The sequence below is a fragment of the Mytilus edulis genome, chromosome 9 (genome assembly GCF_963676685.1).
Source record: "Mytilus edulis chromosome 9, xbMytEdul2.2, whole genome shotgun sequence".
Lineage (NCBI taxonomy): Eukaryota > Metazoa > Mollusca > Bivalvia > Mytilida > Mytilidae > Mytilus > Mytilus edulis.
Genome location: NC_092352.1, coordinates 54,332,516 through 54,354,431, shown reverse-complemented (window position 1 = coordinate 54,354,431; position 21,916 = coordinate 54,332,516). Strand labels below are relative to the sequence as shown.

General features: G+C 33.8%; 2 protein-coding genes across 2 annotated transcripts; both read left to right on the top strand.

Annotated features, from left to right (window-relative positions):
* The first annotated feature begins 5,276 nt into the window (after positions 1 to 5,276).
* Positions 5,277 to 10,040, top strand: LOC139488593 (uncharacterized). The gene is made up of 2 exons (XM_071274313.1): positions 5,277 to 5,408; positions 8,333 to 10,040. Exons 1-2 carry the CDS (start codon positions 5,335 to 5,337, stop codon positions 9,210 to 9,212), a joined length of 954 nt encoding a protein of 317 aa, XP_071130414.1. The 5' UTR covers positions 5,277 to 5,334; the 3' UTR covers positions 9,213 to 10,040.
* Positions 10,041 to 13,599: 3,559 nt separating this feature from the next.
* Positions 13,600 to 16,464, top strand: LOC139490058 (52 kDa repressor of the inhibitor of the protein kinase-like). The gene is made up of 2 exons (XM_071276909.1): positions 13,600 to 13,905; positions 14,587 to 16,464. The coding sequence occupies exons 1-2, from the start codon at positions 13,600 to 13,602 to the stop codon at positions 16,462 to 16,464; spliced, it is 2,184 nt and encodes a 727-aa protein (XP_071133010.1).
* Positions 16,465 to 21,916: the final 5,452 nt, after the last annotated feature.

Genomic DNA, 21,916 nt, shown 5'->3' with positions numbered 1-21,916 from the left:
TAATCAAAAATCTAAGTACATGTTTAGATTCAGCATATCAAAGAACCCCAAGAATTCAATTTTTGTTAAAATCATACCAAGTTTAATTTTGGACCCTTTGGACCTTAATGTAGACCAATTTGAAAACAAGACCAAAAATTAAGAATCTAAATACACGGTTAGATTTGGCATATCAAAGAACCCCAATAATTCATTTTTTGATGAAACCAAACATAGTTTAATTTTGGACCCTTTAGGCCCCTAATTCCTAAACTGTTAGGACCAAAACTCCCAAAATCAATCCCAACCTTCCTTTTGTGGTTATAAACCTTGTGTTAAAATTTCATAGATTTCTATTTACTTATACTAAAGTTATTGTGCAAAATCCAAGAAAAATGCTTATTTGGGACCTTTTTTTGGCCCCTTATTCCTAAACTGTTGAGACCAAAACTCCCAAAATCAATCCCAACCTTCCTTTTATGGTCATAAACCTTGTGTTTAAATTTCATAGATTTCTATTTACTTTTACTTAAGTTATAGTGCGAAAACCAAATGTCTTCGGACGACGACGACGACGACGCCAACGTGATACCAATATACGACCAACAAATTTTCAATTTTTGCGGTCGTATAAAAATAAGAATATGTGGTGTGACTGCAAATGAGACAAATCTCCACAAAAGACTAAATGAGACAACATTCACAACTATAGGTCACCGTACGGCTTTCGATAATGAGCAAAACCCATATGGCATAGTCAGCTATAAAAGTTCCCAAAATGATAAATGTTAAACAATTCAAACGAGAAAACGAAAGGCCTGATTTATAAACAAAATAATGAACGAAAAACATAAGACCTACAACCACAAGCGACAACTTACAACATACAGACTCCTGACTTATGACAGACACATACAGAATGTGGCGGGGTTCAACTTGTTTGAAGGCGCCCCCTCCCCTTACCCGGGCCAGTGGTGTAACAGTACAACATCTCATGGTTTTTTTTAGCATATACATAAAAAGGATAACATGATTACTATAAGTATTGAAAAGAACAACAGCACGGCATAACTGTTATTCAACGCTGTGCATTGCTGTTGAAGACGTATTTTTTAATATGATTGTTGCATCGAAGGGATGCCTTAAAATTCTGGATTAACTTTTACCGTAAAGACTTTTAAAAAGACAAGGTGTAGTATTAAAAGCGATTGAATTGTGGTTTTCAGTAAGAAATATACCCTATTTTTTAATATTTTTTTTGGAAAGCTATGTACATTGAAGTTGTAAGTCATCTTTTCAAAAGCTTTTAGATTCTGACCGAAAGTGGATGCGTACTTATATAACCCGCACTGCCAAACAACAACCCGACTAGTGATATTTTGATAACAGTTTCAGAAGTAGTGCATTGCGCATATGAAATATTCTCATTGTACACTAATGAAGCTACAAATACGCAGACCCCGTTAACATATTGGCGTTAGCAAAAACCTGAAGGACTTTTAAAAATAGGCCTGGGGCTAAAACGATATCCGGGAAAAGCAGCAATACGTCTTCGCTTGATAATTCGTAGTAAATAGGACAACTTGCTTTGTTTTGTTTTGTCAACTGGTTTATACGAGATCCGTTTGGACGTGTACACACTGATAGTATATGACAAGGAAACATAATTTCAATGTTTGATTTGTTTACTACTTTTCTGTAAAAGAAAGATGACATTTATGTTATAAGTACAGATATCCTCAGTTAAGTCTTAGTATAGTTGCTTTTATCGACCCCCCCCCCCCCCCCAATTTCTACTAAGTTACAACAATGGTTAAGCTGCAACGAGAGAAGGATGACTACTGACAAAACTGTTCACGCCTCCCCCATTTCTACTAAGCTACAATAATGGTCAAGCTGCAACGAGAGATGGATGACTGCATACAAAACTGCTCACGCCTCTTCATATTGTAGTTGCATGTTCAAAGAAAATGTTTGAAAGTCTAGTTTTCAATTTTCCCATATACAGTTTATTGTGTGCATTTTCAATTGCGTAACTTGTCAATAGTTTCCAGTGGGGTAAACAATCTGAAGCATGGAAATGGATGGTTCAAGTACGAAACTGGCGTAACAAGAGAATTTTCATCATTTACGAATGCAAGAAGTTGAATTCTATATTGACTTGATTGTGCTCAAGTTAACGACGAATGAAAAATAGTTCATGCATTATCAGGACTAAATCATATTAACAATAATCCACTAAATAGGTTCTGGAAACGGGATCGAACAGGAAAAAAAGAAGAAATTTCGACTATTACTTCAAATAAAAGTCCTATGAGACATACATACATAATTTTTGTCTGAAAGACATGTTTCAATGGTTCCCTAACGTGCACATATTATGGTGCTCTCCTTGTAGGATATTGACTACTCATTCCGACTGGACGTGGTTACGTATTTATACATCCATAAATGAAGTGATATGATGTATATCCAATTGCTAGTACTAACTTATCAACTTGATCATCATTCACCTTATATAGGGTTCCCTGACTATATAACCTTTTCCATAAATGACACAAGGCTATTTGCCAACAAAGTCTATATCTAAATTATTTGATCAAAAATTGGTTCAATAGGTCACAGATATACTATGCTCCTTGTTTAAGAATCAATAAAAATTCATTAAGGATGTACTTAGGTGAGGTTAGGTGAAAATTAATAAATTAAGAAGTTAAAATTGATACTATAAGCTGGTAGAGCATCAATTAAGGATAAACATAAGCTATAAATATTGATAGGTCATGGACCTCCTTTTCGAGATATTTGAGAATTAAAATATGGCGGGAAAAAGATGACTCGGACTTTTACCTTATATTTGCATTGGTATTATTGGGTCTCAAAACAAAAGAAAGAAAATTAAGAATCTTCTAAAATTTTGGTAAATGACCTTTCGTGAGCTATTAAGTCTTGTATGAAAAAATAAATGGGTGTTATGGGGCAAAATATATTACATTGTATTGTATGGAAAAACACCAAGGAGTCCGAACATTCAACACATATTCAAAAACCTCACCTAAGTACATCCTTAAGAAACAATAAAAATTCATTAAGAACGGCTCGTAATTTTTACCGCGTACAGTCACTTACACCTGTATTTCCTTTTCCAACTACTAACAACAGTTAATAGCATTTAAACTTAAAAAAAATCCCAATGCCAATTTATTAAAGGATCTAAACATTCATATAGCTAACTGTGCACTACTTATTGCGGACCTGTTTTTGTATAGTTATGAGTTACAATTTATGACTAAAATTAGCAAAGACCCATCGAAACAACATTTGATACAAAAATTTAAGAATACTTTTAGATATTTGAATGATATATTGGCTCTCAATAATGACGACTTCAGTATGTATGAACTAAAGAAATTTATCCTGTTGAACATACTTTAAATAAAGCTAATACTAACAATGACCACTGCCCTTTCCTCGATCTTGATATCTATCTCATTAATGGGAAGCTTAATACAAAAAATTATGATAAAAGAGATGATTTTTCATTTCCTATCGTTAATTGTCCATTTTTAGATGGTGACGTTCCCTTGTCACCATCTTATGGCGTTTATATATATCTCAACTTGTACGATTCGCTCGTGTATGTAACAACGTATTAGATTTTAGCGAGAGAAATTTATGTATTATTGAAAAATTATTACACCAGGGTTTTCGATATCACAAACATTTACTAAATTTTATCATCGGTATAAGGAAATAATTCGTAAATATAACTCAACATGCAGACATCTTATACTTTCAGGTATTTCACATCCAATCTTTTATGGTAATATTCTTAACAAAGCACAAAAATGTCAGTATTCACCTCAAAAGCTTACAAAACCTTTAAACATACTTATTAAGAAGGGATATAGTTACGATACTGTTGTCAGGTCATTAAAGATTTTCATTAATATTTATTCACTTATAGGGTCTTTGCATCGGAACGAAACACATTTATTTAAAAAAAAAACAGTTGTTGGCCTGACACGGGTTATGGTATTCGATAGTATAATACTAAACCTCTAACGGGAGGTATTGTGCCTGATATTCATATGACGAAGACATAATCTTTCAATCAGTTTAATTGAAGTCTGGATTTGGCCTGTCAGTTAACTGCTAGTAGTCTGTTGTTATTTATGTATTATTGTCATTTTGTTTATTTTCTTTGGTTACATCTTCTGACATCGGATTCGGACTTCTCTTGAACTGAATTTTAATGTGCGTATTGTTATGCGTTTACTTTTCTACATTAGCTAGAGGTATAGGGGGAGAGTTGAGATCTCATCAACATGTTTAACCCCGCCGCAATTTTGCGCCTGTCCCAAATCAGGCGCCTCTGGCCTTTGTTAGTCTTGTATAATTTTTAATTTTAGTTTCTTGTTTATAATTCGGAGTTTAGTATGACGTCCAATATCACTGTACTAGATTACATATTCTTTAAGGGGCCAGCTGAAGGATGCCTACGGGTGCGGGAGTTTCTCGCTATATTGAAGACCCATTGGTGGCCTTCGGCTGTTGTCTGCTCAGCTATGGTCGGGGTTTTGTCGCTTTGACACATCCCCCATATCACTTCTCAATTTTATATAGCTGTAATGGACATAGCATTTAGTAAATCATACTTAGCGGTAATCAGCATTTAGTTAAACATTTTAAGCGTTAACCATTTTTTTGTTCACAAGATTTCAAAACTTATAGACGCACGTACGTGTGTATTCATAATATTGTGCAATATACGCGGGAAACAACAGTCAATAAAATTCGAAATTTTTATTTCGAAAAGGTATCTGCATGTTAGTTTATCATAAATATATAATTACATAAGGTGTATGTTTCATTATGATACTTTATTCTGATTGGCTAACGTGTTATTCCGTAAGCAATTGCATTCATTTTGCTTAATAAAACTTTTCATTTATGATAACGCGTGGTCCCACAGTAAAGTGCACATGTGAATTAGATAAAACAATAATAACATTTGTGTTTTCATGATCATTTCAAAGAAGCATTGACCGAAGAACATTTGAAGCGCGAAAGCGCTTCATACTAAAAATGTGCGCACGGTCAACGCTTTTACAAGCCTATGAAGTTACAAAAAGAAGCATTCAATTCTTAAATAAAATGTACAGCAAAATTAATAATATTATATCTGGTGTTGAATAGCATTATTATATATTTAAACCAACATACGTCAGTCCAAAAAGACAATACGGTGTCTCCTCATGAATGATTCTTTTTAAAACAAAAAGGTTTAAAGGAGCACGTTATTACAAACATAATTAAACAACATAACTTGATTAAAATTTGTCTATAAACAATATGGCAGCGTTTAATGTAAATATCGGAAATAAAATGGTGATGCAGAGTGCCGTTAAAAATAGTACTCCGGGAAGGTAGGCAATATATTCAGGCAACATGTGTTGTTCTTGTACTTAAAATGCAATTTGTTATTTAGTAACGCTCACCATGGTAAACGAGAAACTGTTGTTACTGTGTCATTACTTCAGCATTACTAATGTGATGCATAGTAAGTGTTTAGGTGTTTAGGTTGCGGAAAAACTTAGATGCTGCAATCTATACCGTGACTGTAATTAAAATAAAATTGAGAATAGAAATGGGGAATGTGTCAAATAGACAATAACCCGTCCCAAGAGCAGAAAACAGCCCGAGGCCACCAATGGGTCTTAAATTTGTTTACATATGCGTCATTTGGTCTATGTTGGATAGCTGTCTCAATGGTAATCATATTACCATTTTCTTATTTTCACACAGTTCATAATTCCTTTTCCCTCTGTTCCTTTCAATTATGTGTTTTGGAGATAATATATGCGAGGAGGTTTGAGGTTTGAAATTTACAAAGAAATTTTGGCCAATTTCCATTGCATATAATTACATGTACTTCAGATTAAAGAATTCGGGTGAATAATGTCCTTATTCGTTTTATTTGTCCTTATTCTTACATTTAATGTGTAATAATAAATTATAGCGACATTATAGTTTTTTGTCATCTTTAGGCAATTGCACACAAACTATGTGAGATGAATTCTAAAATTCTGAAATTCGATATTTGTTTTTACCATATCCTAAAGCAGCCTTTACACTTTATTCATATCTATTAAAAAGACAAAGATATACTCGATTCAACCAAAAGGTAACTGTGACAATCACAAAATACATTTATCTATACCAAACCACGGTTAGTATGCACTAAGGTACGGTTTCCTCAATGTTGAAAGCCGCACGGGGACATATGATAACTGGTACCTTCTTCATAGTCTAACTTGGTCTCTGATGTATAGTGGTCTCAGTCGCATAACATCTTCTTATTTTATATTCAATCATCAGTGGTGGATCCAGAAATTTTCATAAGAGGGGCCCCACTGACTGCCTAAGAAAGGGCCCGCTTCAGTCATGCTTCAGTGCTTCCCTATATAAGCAACCAAATTTTTCTCACAAAAAGGGGCCCGGCCCCCCTGAAAAACCTTCTAAAGCTGCCTCTGATCATACTTACTGCTTCTGAATGTAAACACCACGATACTGTTTTACAGATAAGTTTTAATTAAATTGGATTCCCATGTAACATTTTGCGTTGAAGTCCAACCAAAAAGATCATTGTGCAAGGGGTATTTTTTACTCGGAAAAGTGTCTGTTTGGATTAGGCGTTGCAATGTCAACACTCTGCCCTGGTCAGAAATATTTCTATCAATTCAATATTTCTTGGGTTATACATATTTCTATTATGTCAACATTGCCTCGGCCAGAAACATCTCTATAAGGTCCACATTGCCTGTGTCAGAAATATCCATAAAAGGTTAACACTGTCATGGTAGGAAATATCTATGTAAGGTCAACATTGCCTGGCCCAAAAATATCAGTTTAAAGTCAATACTGCCTGAACCAGAAATATCTCTATGGAGTCAACATTGCCCGAATCAGAATTATGTCTATATAAGGTCAACATTGCCCGAGTAGGAAATATATCTATATAAGGTCAACATTGCCTCGGTCGGAAATATCTCTATAAGGTCCACATTGCCTGGGTCAGAATTATATCTATATATGGTCAACATTGCCCGAGTCGGAAATATATCTATATAAGGTCAACATTGCCCGAGTCGGAAATATATCTATATGAGGTCAACATTGCCCGAGTCGGAAATATATCTACATAATGTCAACATTGCCAGGGTCAAAACTATCATTATAAAGTCAACACTACCTGGATAAGATATATCTGCAAGATGTCAGAATTGTTTGTGTCAGAATTATTTCTATAAGGTCAGAAATATCATTATAGAAGGCAAGAATTACTTGATTAAGAAATCTTTCAATTAGGTCCACATTGTCTGTGTCAGAAGTACCTCTCTAAGGTTAGAATTGCTTGGATAAGAAATATTTTTATAAAATCAACATTGCCTCGGCCAGAAAGAAATATCTGCATTAGGGCAGAATTGCACATCTTTTAGATCAACATTGCATGGGTCAGAAATATCTGCATCAGGCCAGAACAGTTTGGATCAGAAATATTTCTACATGTATAAAATCAACATTGCCTGAATAAAAAAAATCTCTATAAGGTCAAAGCTGTCTTGGTCAGAACGACATGTGTCCATGTCAATGTGACAACGTTATATCTAATATTACTGCAAATTATTGAAGTCCTAAAAGTTAAGTCAGTTTTGTTTAAGTATAAATAAACTGTAGATGGTTATTAAATGCTTACAAGTATGATATGGATTAAATGTATTACTAACTTTAAAAAAATTTAAACTTCACCGACCAAATAATACAAAGGTTCATTTTTATTAATGATCTTAATATCATTTAAATGACAATCTGATAGAAATCTAAATATGTATTGTGTTTACAACACACGCATTCCAAAGAAATATGCTAGAAATTAAATAACCTTTCATCCTTTTTTGAGTTTTTATAGCTAGTTTCTTGACCATGTTTCAATAATATAATTCAGGATGTAACGCGTGTTCTGATTGCCCGACGTTGTTTAGTTTATCAGCTCATAAACATAATATTGTCATGTGACCGTGTAAAAGTACCACACTGTGCTTCCATGTGACATAAGCTATTTGATATGCTTCCTTGAATTTATGTCATTTCTGATATATATTTTTTTTTTATCATAGTGTAGGCAGCTTGTATTCAACTTATGGGTTTTGATTGTTCATAGAAGTCGTACACATATTTGATCAAACTCATGTTATTTTCAATTCATATTTATATTACTTTTAAAAACACTAACAATAACGAATTTCACTTTCAAAATCATAATTTTATACAGATCTATCGTTATTTACAGAAGGAACAGCCACTTTCACGAATTGGCTGATGAATCATGTGGCTGTCTTGGGAAATCTAAGAACTCTAAGAAAAAATCATCAGAAAGGCAGCGAATTAAGCAATTTAGCATTTGGTTCGAAGAGAAAGATGCTGCAAGACAAAAGACTTATGCACAGAGAAGATTTGACAGAGAAGCTAAAAGAGAGAAAAGGAAAGAAAGAGTCCGATGTTTACGAAAATTGTTAATTCCTACAGCTTTTTGTTGGTTGGTTGGTTTTGTTTTAATCATGGGGAGCACCGTTCAAAGTCTCGGCGAAGGAACGATATTTTGGAATTTGCGAGATAAATTTCACATTATCGGCCCCGTTGTTTTGGGTACAGGCCTGGTCCTTTTATTGATAACAGAAGGCTGCATTAGTAATCACCAGATGAAAATAAGAAAGCTTGAATCGATTATTCTGACACCGGAAGTGAATATTGTGGTTAACGGCAATGAAAATACAGCCGTGAACAATGTTAAAAATCCTGGGCAAAAAACTTTGAATACTATTTCCGGTAAACTGCCTAAACTTCAGAAAGTGAAAAGCGCAGATAAATCCACAGAAACTACACCATTCTTATTAGAAGACGAAGAACAAGCGGTTAGACCTAAAACATATGCATTCTCACAAAACATAGAATCAACTAGGCCAACGGTGCACATACCAGTATTGAAACATCCCAGTGAAATAAACAATGAAGATTATAAGTTGCCATTAGCAACAACAGCACACCTACTAGAGAGTGAGAAAACAGGCTTACACACTGTTCACGAAGAACATACCGTTACTGAATATGAACAATTACTTAACGCAACAAAAGAAAGCAACGAACATTATTTAATTGGTGCAACTACATAGATACTGAAGAAAATATCATTCCTAAATATGATTTAATGCAACATAAGAGGACAAAGCACATGCAATAGCACTTGATATTGACAATGGATATCAATAAAATATAGTCATTCTGATAATTTTTTGACAATAATTATACTAAGTAAGAATAAGAACGTTCTTCATTGTATTTATATATATTTTTTTTAAAATCATATAGGAAGAGTTCAGTCTGCTCATCTTGTCAAAATCACATTCGTGTTCTGCTTGTTATACTATAGTATCATGTTAAATGACAATAATTTTGTAACGCGTCTTCTGATTGGCAGAAGTCGTTTGGTTTATCAGCTCATAGACATAATTTAGTCATGTGACCTTGACGTCATCAACGATTTTTCATGGTTTACTCCGGTTTAAAATGGAATTTAGAATAAAATTATAAAGAATAACTGTAATATTTTGTCCGTCTATTCGAATTAACATAAAAAATGTGGTGCACACTGTTAAATAACCCGCTACGCGCGTTATTCAGTGGGCACCACATTTCTTATGTTATTTCTTCATAGACAGAAAAAAATATTACAGTCATTCCTTAAATAGACTACATTTCTAATGTGGGTTATATATTAAAAAAATAAAATCGCAAGATAAGAAGAAATTCAAAAAATCAATCTTCGTTCCCGATAAAACTAGGAAGTCCGTTTAAAAAGTTTCGTTTTCTTCTTGTAGAAACTAATCACATGTATTCTTCAAATTAAAACCATCTTTGAATTTTGACATCGATGTTATGTATATTATTCCACTCATCTTTCAGTGTTACGTTTATTAAAGATGAAAATTATGAACCATTTATATTATTTTTATTCTTAATGATCATCCAAAAACAGGTGGACAGCAAATCCTACAAATGCATCGATTTTAAAAGAGGGGCGAAAGATACCAAAGGGACAGTCAAACTCATAAATCTAAAACAAACTGACAACGCCATGGCTAAAAGTGAAAAAGACAAACAGAAAAACAATAGTACACATGACACAACATAGAAAACTAAAGAATAAACAACACAAACCCCACCAAAAACTAGGGGTGATCTCAGGTTAAGTTATCCTGCAACAGTTAAGTTTTAATCTTCTTTATTCTTATGGTTTTCATGACAGTTCTAATAAAAAGTTGACTGGCTAAAGGGTCAGAGAAAGATGTCAAGGGAAAAGAAAAAGTCACGGCCGTGTCTTATAAAATTCAGATGAAGATAGCGTGTATGTCTCGAGTCTCTGTATTGTAGGTGATGATTTCAGTATACCAACGGACGGATAGACAGACCGAAAGACTGGACTTCTCAAAATGACAAAGCAGTTAACCATCATATTTTGAACGAAGCAATCATACTTTGCAGAAGCGATTACCGCTAAAAAATTATTGTTCATTGTTTATCTAAAATAAACCACAGCATGCAAGTATTGTATTTACACAGTTGAAAAAAAAAACCAACCAATACGTTGTTCCCAATATGACTCTTAAGAAAGTTCGCTGCTTAGTTTCAAAATAAATAGCTTTCCATAACACTAGTATATATTGATAGGGGATTAATTGAGGAATCAAAAAAGCAAAAAAAAAAATAAAAAAAAAAATAGGGGTAAATGTGCTTGTTATCCAGATATTATATATTAGAATTTCGACAGGAAAATGTTCTCTCTTGATTTTTCATAGCTTTATCATTGACCAGTTAAAGTTCTCAAAAACTATTAAAATAAATAAGATTTTAAAAGACTTTTACAGATGGCTTATAATTATATACATGTAAAAGATTTATAAAAAGAAAAATGGGGGTCAATATTCAAATTTTATTAAGGCATTCAAATGGATAAAACCAGAGGATTTCGAAAATCTGACAAAAAATCAAAAACATGACAAGCAAACATCCTTGAATAACCTAAAAGTATGTACATATTCTATTCTCTGGGACGAACATTTTCGTTATAAACTTAACTAAAAAAACAGCGCTTTTAGTCAGCATAGGCTAGCTATAGGAGGAGAGAGTAAAAACTGTCGGAGTGTCCGAAAGAGCAAAGAATTTCTAAATGGCGGCTTTCTTTCTTTAGTGGAAGAAAACAAAATTAAATTCTTAATTAAATATGGAAGCTTAGAATCAAAAATACAAATTAAAAAAAAAAATTAAAAAAAAAAAAAAAAAAAACCCAACTTTATATTTTTTAGAAAAGCATTTATGGCTCTTAAAGTTCAGTAGTCTGCTATAATTTATAAACATAAATCTAATGATATATATATATATATATATATATAAGGATTTCCGACCTCTCTTGGAGAAAATACTGACCATAAAATTAGTATGCTTTCTCTTTATATCGTTGTTCTATAGAACGTCGTTTTGTTTCATAACGTCAAGTGGCAACTACTTCATGCATATCAGGTCGAGAAACTTTTTCTCTTAGGGACGACATCAAAGGTTCAAAACTTAATTCACATATTTTATCACTGACCCCCCTCCCCCCTTCTTAACTTAATATTGGAAAAAAATGATTTACCCACATAGATATATTTAAAAATCAATGTCGGATAACTACATCTTGCAGCAGTTCACCCCCCCCCCCCCTTTTCCCCCCAAACTATTTGAATTAAGTTTTTTTTAATTTTTTTTATCTTACATTGATCTTTTGATGTCGCCCCTTATATTGACATCATATGCATGTCTATACCAGTAATTGTGATATTATTCTCCATCTAACCATATATCTTTTAAACAACAGTTTTATATTTGATTGTCAAATAAAAAACGCCAAGTTGATAATTCCAAAAATCGCCAAGTTGATAATTCCAAAAAATAAACTATCAATACACCAATTATAAGATTACTGGAGTTTTGAATATGTGTTAAATTAAATAGGTGTGATATTATAAAATTAGGACAAAAATAGCTTACTGGGTTTCAACTTGTCCCAAGTAATCAACGCACTATTTAAGTGTCAATAATATCTTTCAACCATGTAGTCTTAAAGCATCCAATCGTTCAACTTTTAATATACAAAAAAAAGGAGCATATAATACCTACGCTTTGTTTTAATCCAGAGGAATGTTCTTCAATGATGACCATCAGAGTAACGTTACAAAATAATATCCAGTCCGGATCTGCAGTTGCAAACACATCGAGGTTGATGAGTATACATTTTTATTTTTACACATCACAAGGGTGCAACCATTTAACTTGAGGGGGGCATGTTTTTTTTTCTGATTCAGAATTGTTTTATTTAATTTTACAACGTAATCAATCGGTTTTTTTTAAATCTAGACTCAGAAAAATTGTTTTGGTCATTAGCTTGACCACATATTTTTCTTGTCATCAGTCAAATTGGGATTATATTTTTTTTTAGGAAACATTTCATAACCTCCTCCCTCCTGGAAGTTAAACAGTCGTTCCTTAACGGTTTTTTTAAATAGTTTATATCGACACTATGCTCTAAAAGATGTTCAAAGCGACAGCTCTTTATGATTTTTCAATATTCCAATATTCATGCAATAACCCTTTTATTGTATAGCAATATAATATTTAAAAGTAAAAGTTCGTTTAAACTAAGATTTTGTCGTTGAAGACGGCATGAATTTTGAAGATTTATTGCACTTGTGCAATATTAGAATTTATTGCACGCTAACTTTTGGTTACTTTCTGTGGGAAATATTATATTGCTATACAATAAAATATAATACAACATTACATTAATCCAAAATAGAGATGCAAAATGATTCTAGCCATTCTGCACGAAATGATAAAAAGGCGGGTTTACTGGCAGACATGACTATGCACAGGACGACAGACAGAAAGTGATATGTTCTTCAACGTACTTAAAAATGTGTCTTTATTCATTTCAAAGTTAACTAAAATATTATAATATAATTTAAAGTAATTTTCTATATATTTCATTTCTAAGTTGTTTTATTTATTTCTTTAATTGTATATGATTGTATTTTGTAATTTACCTCTTATTTCGCATGTCAATGTCAGGCGCGTAGCTCCATATACGCCAACACGCAGGTGCGTGCACATCGTTTCGTCGTGCAAAAAAAAAAAAAAAAAAATTTGATGAATAAAATATTTGTTTAGGGGGCCAGGTTAAGGACGACTCCGGGTGCGGGAATTTCTCGTTGCATTGAAGACCTGTTGGTAACCTTATGCTGTTGTCTGCTCTATGGTCTGGTCGTTGTCTCTTCGGCACATTCCCCATTTCCATTCTCAATTTTATGATGTTTTTTTTTACTTGATGAAACGTAATTAAATAACGGCATTTGGTTTCAAACAGAAAGTTTTCTATAACTCATGAAGTACGTCCCGGACTTATCATCGTTATCCGTTATTGTTTCTGGAATATACGAACGTTACATTTCCGGCGTTGAACACGGCATGGCGTCGAAACGTAACGAAAAAGATGGAAAGTCTAAATGGAAAACTATTGATAGTTTTTTTACCAAACCCGTTTCAACAGAAACGAAAGATTCTTCAGATGAACCCATATCCCAACAATCCTTGCCAGAGTTTGAGAGTGACAATGCAACTGCAAGCTGCAGCTCAGTTTTAGCCGTCACCTCCAAAGGCAAAGCCAACACACCTCCGTACCCAGATATGTCAAGTCTGCACGATTCTAACTTGCAGATGACAGAAGTTAAGATGCAGTTACTAACATCCAACTGGAATGATGTAAATAATTATGTATGTTGTGTTGTTATTCTTCAAAGTCACTTTAAATTAATAATTTGTATGAAACGTTTCCAAAAAATGGAATTATATCATATGCAAAGCCAATGTGTGACACTTCAAAATTAGTATACCGGCAAATTTTTTAGTGGTTATGTAAATCCATCAACTGTCCGAAAAACAGGCAATTTCAAAAGGTTCACACGTCGACTCGTAAATTAAATTGATAATAACAGACCCAGAATGAGATAGTCTATGTAAATTGCCACGTTTGAACCCGCGTTTCAACCCGAATCTATCTTAGTTCTTCGTTCCCCGAGTAAAAAATAAATCAACATGAGATTCACAAACGCGTCTAATTTCCGGCAAACCGTATATTGATACAGGGATTTGAATAAAAAAAAGGGGGTATGTTGACTCACTGTGCGCAGATATATATATAATAAACCCTAATGGCTATTTAATAAATTTACATAATTTACAAACTTAATAATCGTCATTCTTTACAGGGAAATAGGTAAACACAGTCGTCGCCTTTCGGCTAAATGGTTGTTGGAAAATAGCTGGATGCGCTATTCAGTCTCTGAGGATGCGTTATACTGTGGCCCTTGTGTGATTTTTGGTCGAAAAGAAGCAAAAGAGAAACTTTTTATTAATAAAGTTACAGATTGGTCCAATTTGTCTTGCTTCATAAAGCGCCATACTAGGGAAGGTTCACCACACTTTCAATACCAGGCAATGGCAGATAACTTTGTACACATAAACTCAAAAGATTCTGCTGATGAAGCAATCATATACAAACTTTCTGAATTCAAAAAGACACAAGTTCTTAAAAATCGTCATGTTCTGTTGAAAATTATTGAGACACTTTTGTTATGCGGGAAACAAAATATTGCTATACGTGGACACACACCAGAGCTTAGTAACTTTATGGCAGTATTAAACTCAAAGGCACAGGGCGATGACATTTTAAGGGACCACTTAGCAAACAGTAGTAGCAGGGCAAAATATACGTCCCCTGATATTCAAAACGAAATAATAAACATAATCGGAAATCAGATTCGCACATCGATAGTTGAAAACTGCAACAACAGTAAATTTTTCACATTAATCGCAGACGAAACAACTGACACATCAACCCGTGAACAGGTATCTGTATGTCTACTCTACTTGGAGAGAGACACTATCACAAACAAAGTATCTATTAAGGAAGACTTTCTGGATTTCGTGATGGCCACCAGCACTACAGGTGAGCATTTGGCGGAACTTTTGATTGAAACTCTGATCAGTGCGGACATCATTACCATGAATATGAGGACACAAGGCTATGATGGGGCCGCCAATATGTCTGGTAAATATAAAGGGGTTCAAGCAAGAATATGTGAAATGGTTCCGGGTGCTATGTATGTTCATTGTAAATCTCACTGCTTGAATTTAGCCATAGTCCATAGTTGTAAAGATTCATCGGTTAGAAATGTAATGTCGACCGTACAGGAAGTTGCCTTTTCGTTCGATTATTCATCTAAAAAACTTCAAGCATTTTACCAAGAGTTGGACTCCGATGCAACTACAAAAGAAAATATGGACAAGAGGACCAAATTGCGAACCCTTTGTGAAACACGATGGACGAGTCGAGCCGACGCGCTTTATACTTTTAAAACATCGTTTCCTGTGGTGGTTCATGCATTGGAACGATTACGAGAAAACGGAGATGACAAATCCGGACAGTATCTTGCCTCTATAACCAGATTTGAATTTGTAATTGCTCTTGTAGTTTCGGAGCACATTTTGCAGAGTACGGTATATCTATCAAAATATCTGCAAGGTGTAGAATGTGATCTGTTAGAGGCTACGAAAGAATGTAGAACAGTTATAGAGATGCTACGGGCCGAACGCAGCGATGAAGCTGTTTGGAATGAAATTTACCAAACAGCTTTAGATTTATCAGAACCATTTGATATTGTGGAGAATATGCCGAGGCGATGCGGTCGACAGACAACTAGGGCCAATCATCCGGCAAACACACCAAAACAATATTGGAAAGTGTCATTGTATTTTCCATTCATAGACCACATGATAATGGAACTCGAGTCGCGTCTAATATCGTCCGAAAATCGATTTTTCGCACAGTATCTGCTTCCTCGAGTTGTAGAAAACGTGACAAACGATCAAATCACAACACTGTTTGAAACATACGAGGAAGACCTGACATGTAATCTAGACGAATTTAAACGGGAGGTCGCTCGATGGCGAACACGATGGTGTATCACACCTCGCGATCAGATGCCAACCTCACTGTGTGAGACACTCGATGCGGTAAGCCCAGTGCTGTATCCTTCTATCGATACTATTTTAAGTATCATGTTGACAATGCCGGTAACAAGTGCTACCGCGGAGAGATCGTTTAGTGTACTTCGTCGGTTGAAAACGTATGTACGATCAACCATGAATAATGACAGATTATCATCGCTGGCATTAATGCATATCCATCGGGATTTCAATGTTGATATTGACAAGGTAATGGAAAAGTTCGTTTCTTCAAAGACCCGAAGAGCAGATTTTGGACAATTCTGAATAAATTCTATCTAACAAAAATGTGTTGCTTTTTTTATTTATGTAACCATAATTTGCCTTTATATTTTTGAATTGTCTACGTCAAGTCTTTTGTTTATGTATCACCTCTTTTCACCCTCCTATGACCGAAAACCAAAAAAAATGATATTTTCAGCATAAAATAGTCCCCAAAATTTTTCGCATCGCTCCGCTCGGCGGTACAAGCGTGCACTACATTTTAACCTAGCTACGCCCCTGAATGTGACGGAGTGTTTTTAAAATAAAGCATATTGTATATTTTATTGTTTCCGACAAATGTAGGTACTTGGGGACAATACAATTCTTTTTAGACCTCACCATTTTTTCTAAAATCCTTTTTTTTTTTCAGTCTATCATTTTCAACTATTTTTACGTTTTTCTGTATCAAATGAACATCAGTATACAAAAAACATGTTGTATTTTATATTTCCTATCATTTTCAAGTTTACTATCCACAGCAGTGACTGATGTATAACATAATAGCTCTCTATATAATATTTAAATAGAAAACTTATAAAATAACATTTTTTTGGAAAAACCGAAAGGCTGAAAATCTTGTCCTGTCCAAAAGTACCTATGGCTTCTGATAGTTGTCTAATTGCTAATCATATCACATCACCTGAATATTTGTATAAAACTATAGGTCCAATTTCAAGTGTTTGGATGTAAATAAGACTAGTGTCAGAAAATTACCAAATTACTAAAACTTGTATGCATGTTAGATGTATCAGCCTGAGTCAGTTAATATACTAAACAATAGCATTTAGAAAACAGCCAGCATCTAAAAAAAAAGAATAAACTTTAAATATTGGAGATTCAGTTGAAGGCTGTTTAGAGCATTTAGTCCGTATCGATTTCAATAGTTTGTGCTCAGTAGCGGACTGAGACATTCGCCAATATTGGTATTCACAAACTTTTTTTTAAATGTATTTATCAATAAAAACAGTTCTTTTCTCGCTTGCAGAACAGAAGAAAAACGAAATCCAATCACCTCACGTCTTTGGAAATCGAAAAGATTTAATAGAAGAAATACTGTGGTGAGACTAAATCAATTCCGTATTTGGACCAAAGAGAAAGATGACGCACAGCAACAGAAATTTTCAAAACTAAGAATTGAACAAGGAAGAATAAGGAAACAAAAGAGAAAACAAGCCAAAAGGTTTCGATGGTTGTATCTTCCAACGACTATTTGCTGGCTACTGGGTTTCTACATAACAGTTACAAGCACTGTTCAAAGTATTGGTGGAGGCACGTTGTTTTGGACCATGCGAGAAACATGTCGTGTTATTGGTCCTATTATTTTGTGTATTGGACTAATTCTCCTCTTGATTACGGAAGGTCTGATAAGCAGTCAAGAATTTGAAACAAATAGAACGAAATCTTACTTTACGGAAACAGTAGTAAATATTAATATGAACAACGATGAAAAAATACAATTACTGTAATTGAAGACAATCTCTTCGTAATATACGCATATACCCGATTCGAAGATTACTGCCCCTTTAGTGCGATGAAAGTGTCATTCGTCACAACTCGGCCGATTCCGTACCTCATCTAGAAGGAGAATAACGGAATCACCCGAGAATTGTCGATTGATGAAAGTGTATGATTGCTCATGAACCATGCCATGTGTTATGGGAAATAAGTTAGTTCTTACTTACGGAAAGAGCATATTCATAACATCAAAAAGGAGAACCTGCAAAGAAAAAGATTCTGAGGAATAAATTACAACCATGATTATTTTAGTGTCAAGTTTGCTTCAGAAATTTGTTTTCGTTAACGCATGTTGAAATGTATTGCTAAATCATTGGACTAGCAAATATTCTGATATATAGCTTTAATGTGCTATACCTCTAGCTGTCAATACATTCATATTTATTGTTGTAAACATATCGCTTATTGTCTGTATTAAAATCTTAGTTTTAATCATGAATAAATTTAGAAAAAATTAAAACCAATTGTTTAGAGAACAATTGAAGGTCTTTCAATATCAATTTTATATATCATTGATGAGAAGCTACTTTCGGTTTACTCAGTCACTTTTGGAGTGCAAGCATAGGTTTCCTCAATTTTATTGATTCAATAAATAAATGTTTTTGCCTGAAATAAGGAAGATAGTTGTTAAAACTTCCGGTTTAAAATATGTCACTTCCGGTCTCTCATGATGATGGGTACGTGCGCTCGGTTGGCGAGTTCCAGACGATCGAAATGCACGGAATCATCCGGAAGTATAATAAAACAAGAGAGAACTGTGATCTGAACGCGTTCCTAGTGTGCCGAAAAAATATTAGGTGCTGACAGAATTCAAAATGGCGGAGAAGAGAACTGAAAGATAAAGATACAATAATCTTTAGCTTTCAGTGAAATAAAAACTGTAAATTGATAATCTGTTCAATCAAGGATTTGTATAGTACGACTATCGACTATACAAATCTAGTACGACTATACAAATGATTGGTTCAATGTATTTAAACGTACTTGATCATATAAGCATTATTTTTAGGGAAATATGGAAAAAAAACTCTCTTTTCCTTTAAGATAAACACTTTATAGTGGCCGTCTGATGTCTTTTTCTTATAATGATAATCGTGACAACTTTGGACACTAAAAAATGTAATGTTTTGTTCGGAAAGGCCAAAAGATTCAGCCTACGGAAAAGTGAAGCCAGTTGCAATTATATCTTGCCACTCGAAAATTAAAAGTATTTATTTTCATTTCTTAATTTTTTTAATATTGTTATAAATTAAGTAAAATAAAATAAACAAAAAATAAGAAACGCAATCTACAATGCCGACTTATAAAAAAGAAGATGTGGTATGATTGCCAATGCGACAACTGTCCACAAGAGACCAAAATGACACAGACATTCGGCCTTCAACAATGAGCAAAGCCCATACCGCATAGTCAGCTATAAAAGGCCCCGATAAGACAAACTAAAACAATTTCATTTATATTTATATATATATATAAATTTTTATAAATACTAGCAGGCCGAGTTTATTATGATCCGAGTTTTCGATATGCCGAGTTTGTTCCTAGAGTGACGTCTGGATTCAGAACAGGCGGGCCGGACTTGTTCAGATCACACCAACCGAGCGCACCCATTTATTTTTACTGATTCCAAAAATGTTTGTCCAAATAATTATGACATCTTGAAAGGCTATTATATTTTTTTTCTTTTAAAAAATAGCCTTCCAAGACGTCATAATTATTTGCACTACAAAAATACATGGTTCCTATATACTTTTGCCTGTAATGAATGAGATATAAGTTACTTCCGGTTTAGTGAAATTTACTTCCGGTCTGAAATGATATGTTTATGTAGGCCCAAGAGTGTATTTTTCCTTAATTTTTTTTCTTTCCCTTCCTCACTCATTTCTTAGATTTTTTTGGTTGGAAATGAAAGAGAGGTGAAATAAACTTTTGAATGTTGTATTTAAACTGATTTTGATATGGAATGAGTGATTAGGCCAAGTGCAAAAAGGTAATATTTACAGTTTCGGAACATCTCTTGACTTGTCAATACTTTACTCATGCACCATAGCATAAGAAGTAACATTGCTTGTCACATGATTGTTTCAATTAGTTAACAATTCATCAGCGATGTTTCAATTTTTTTTTTATTAGTTTGATTAAACTGAAACAAACTGGCTGCAAAAAGTGAATTATTATTTTACTTTTTGACTTTTATTAATTATGGAACATAAAGTAAAACATGTTTTGACTTTTCGTTTTATCTCGTATCTAATTTCCCTTTAAAATTGACAGTCCCAAACATTAACGTTCACAGATTTAGTGTCTGGTTGTGAAAAAAATAAAACTTTAAGTCTAAATAGTGTTAGAACTAATAATTTTATCTATTAATAAAAATCCAAATAAAGTCATCATTATGATTTTTATTAATGATTGAAATATTTTTCTGAAAATAACCAATGTGCGAAATACATTAAGCGGAAATCAACGACCTACCAGATAAAATCACAAACATGACAACTGTGAATTCATTTATTTTCGTGGATATTTAATTATAGTTAATGTGTGGAACATCAAATTTGTGGTTCACAGGAAACCACGAAATCAACGAAAGTTGGTATGCAACGAATAATGCTGAATTAAAAGGCTATCAAAATAGACCTTACAAGAAGAAATAATACAACCAAGTGCAGTAGATTTCAACAATAAAAAAATGTAAATCAAGAGATGACTGAAGCATCACAATTATGATGAACAAATCGGCCAACCAAAGATAATAGGGAACAACAGGGGCTGATATCATTCAACAGAGTTTTTGAGAGTCGGATAAAAAAAATGTATATAACCACTTTTAATTGATTAGTAAAATCCTTATAATATAAATAATAATTTAAGATATTAATGTCAGTTGATATTTCTATAGTTTAGTGATTACTATGATAACAAGTGAACAGATTTTAACATACATTATGCAATCTGTTTATTAACGTATATCTGTTACGTTATATATTAACAATGACTTCAGGATTGTCACAGTTAGCGCCCTTGATTTTATCTCATCTTATATTTTTTGTCCATACAAAATGTAAGAAATTTTATAGCTAACTGAACATAAAAAGTGCCAAGAATATTAAAAAAAGTGTTATGCAAATGAAAACAAAAAAGTTGGTTCTTATTACAGGTATATATTGCAAATTGTAAAATGTTATAAGACCAGTGAAGTAAGACATTTTCATTGCAATAAAAAGCATAGATTTTCTTAAATAGTGTTGTACTCATACCTAATGAAGGTTAACTGAAGGAACGAGTACCAACCTTTCGCAGAGAATGGTAGACATTGGTGTCCTCCCCGATGGACTGTGGTGACCACAGCCCTGAAGGAGTAGAACTCTATACTGTCCTAACCATTTTGAATGTCTGTCATATTGATAATTCTCAAGTGGATGGGAAACAGTCGTATACAGATCATTCACTGGGAAAGGATATGGGTGTTACGTAAAGGAGTGAGGGTTAAGGGAATAATGGTAAAGCTGGGAAAGGGTGAAGAAAGTTAAGATCCATGGGTGTTAGGGTAGGGGTAAAGTTGGGTAGGGGTTAAGTTAAGGGTTGGGCTAAAGTTAAGGGTTAAGCTAAAGTTAAAAATTAAGCTGTTAAGGGTTGGGCTAAAGTTAAAGGGTGGGTTAAAGTTAAAGGGTGGGCTAAAGTGAAGGGTTGGTCTAAAAAAGTTAAGGGTTGGGCTAAACATAAGGGGTGGACTAAACTTAATGGGTGGACTAAACTTAAAGGTTGGACTAAACTTAAGAGTTGGGCTAAAGGACGTGTGTGTGTGATGTGAGAGTGAGTGAGTGAGAGAAGAAGTGGAGTAAGAGAGAGAAAAAGTGGAGTAAGAGAGAGAAAAAGTGGAGTAAGAGAGAGAAAAAGTGGAGTAAGAGTGAGAGCAGTGTGAGTGTGAGAGTGAGAA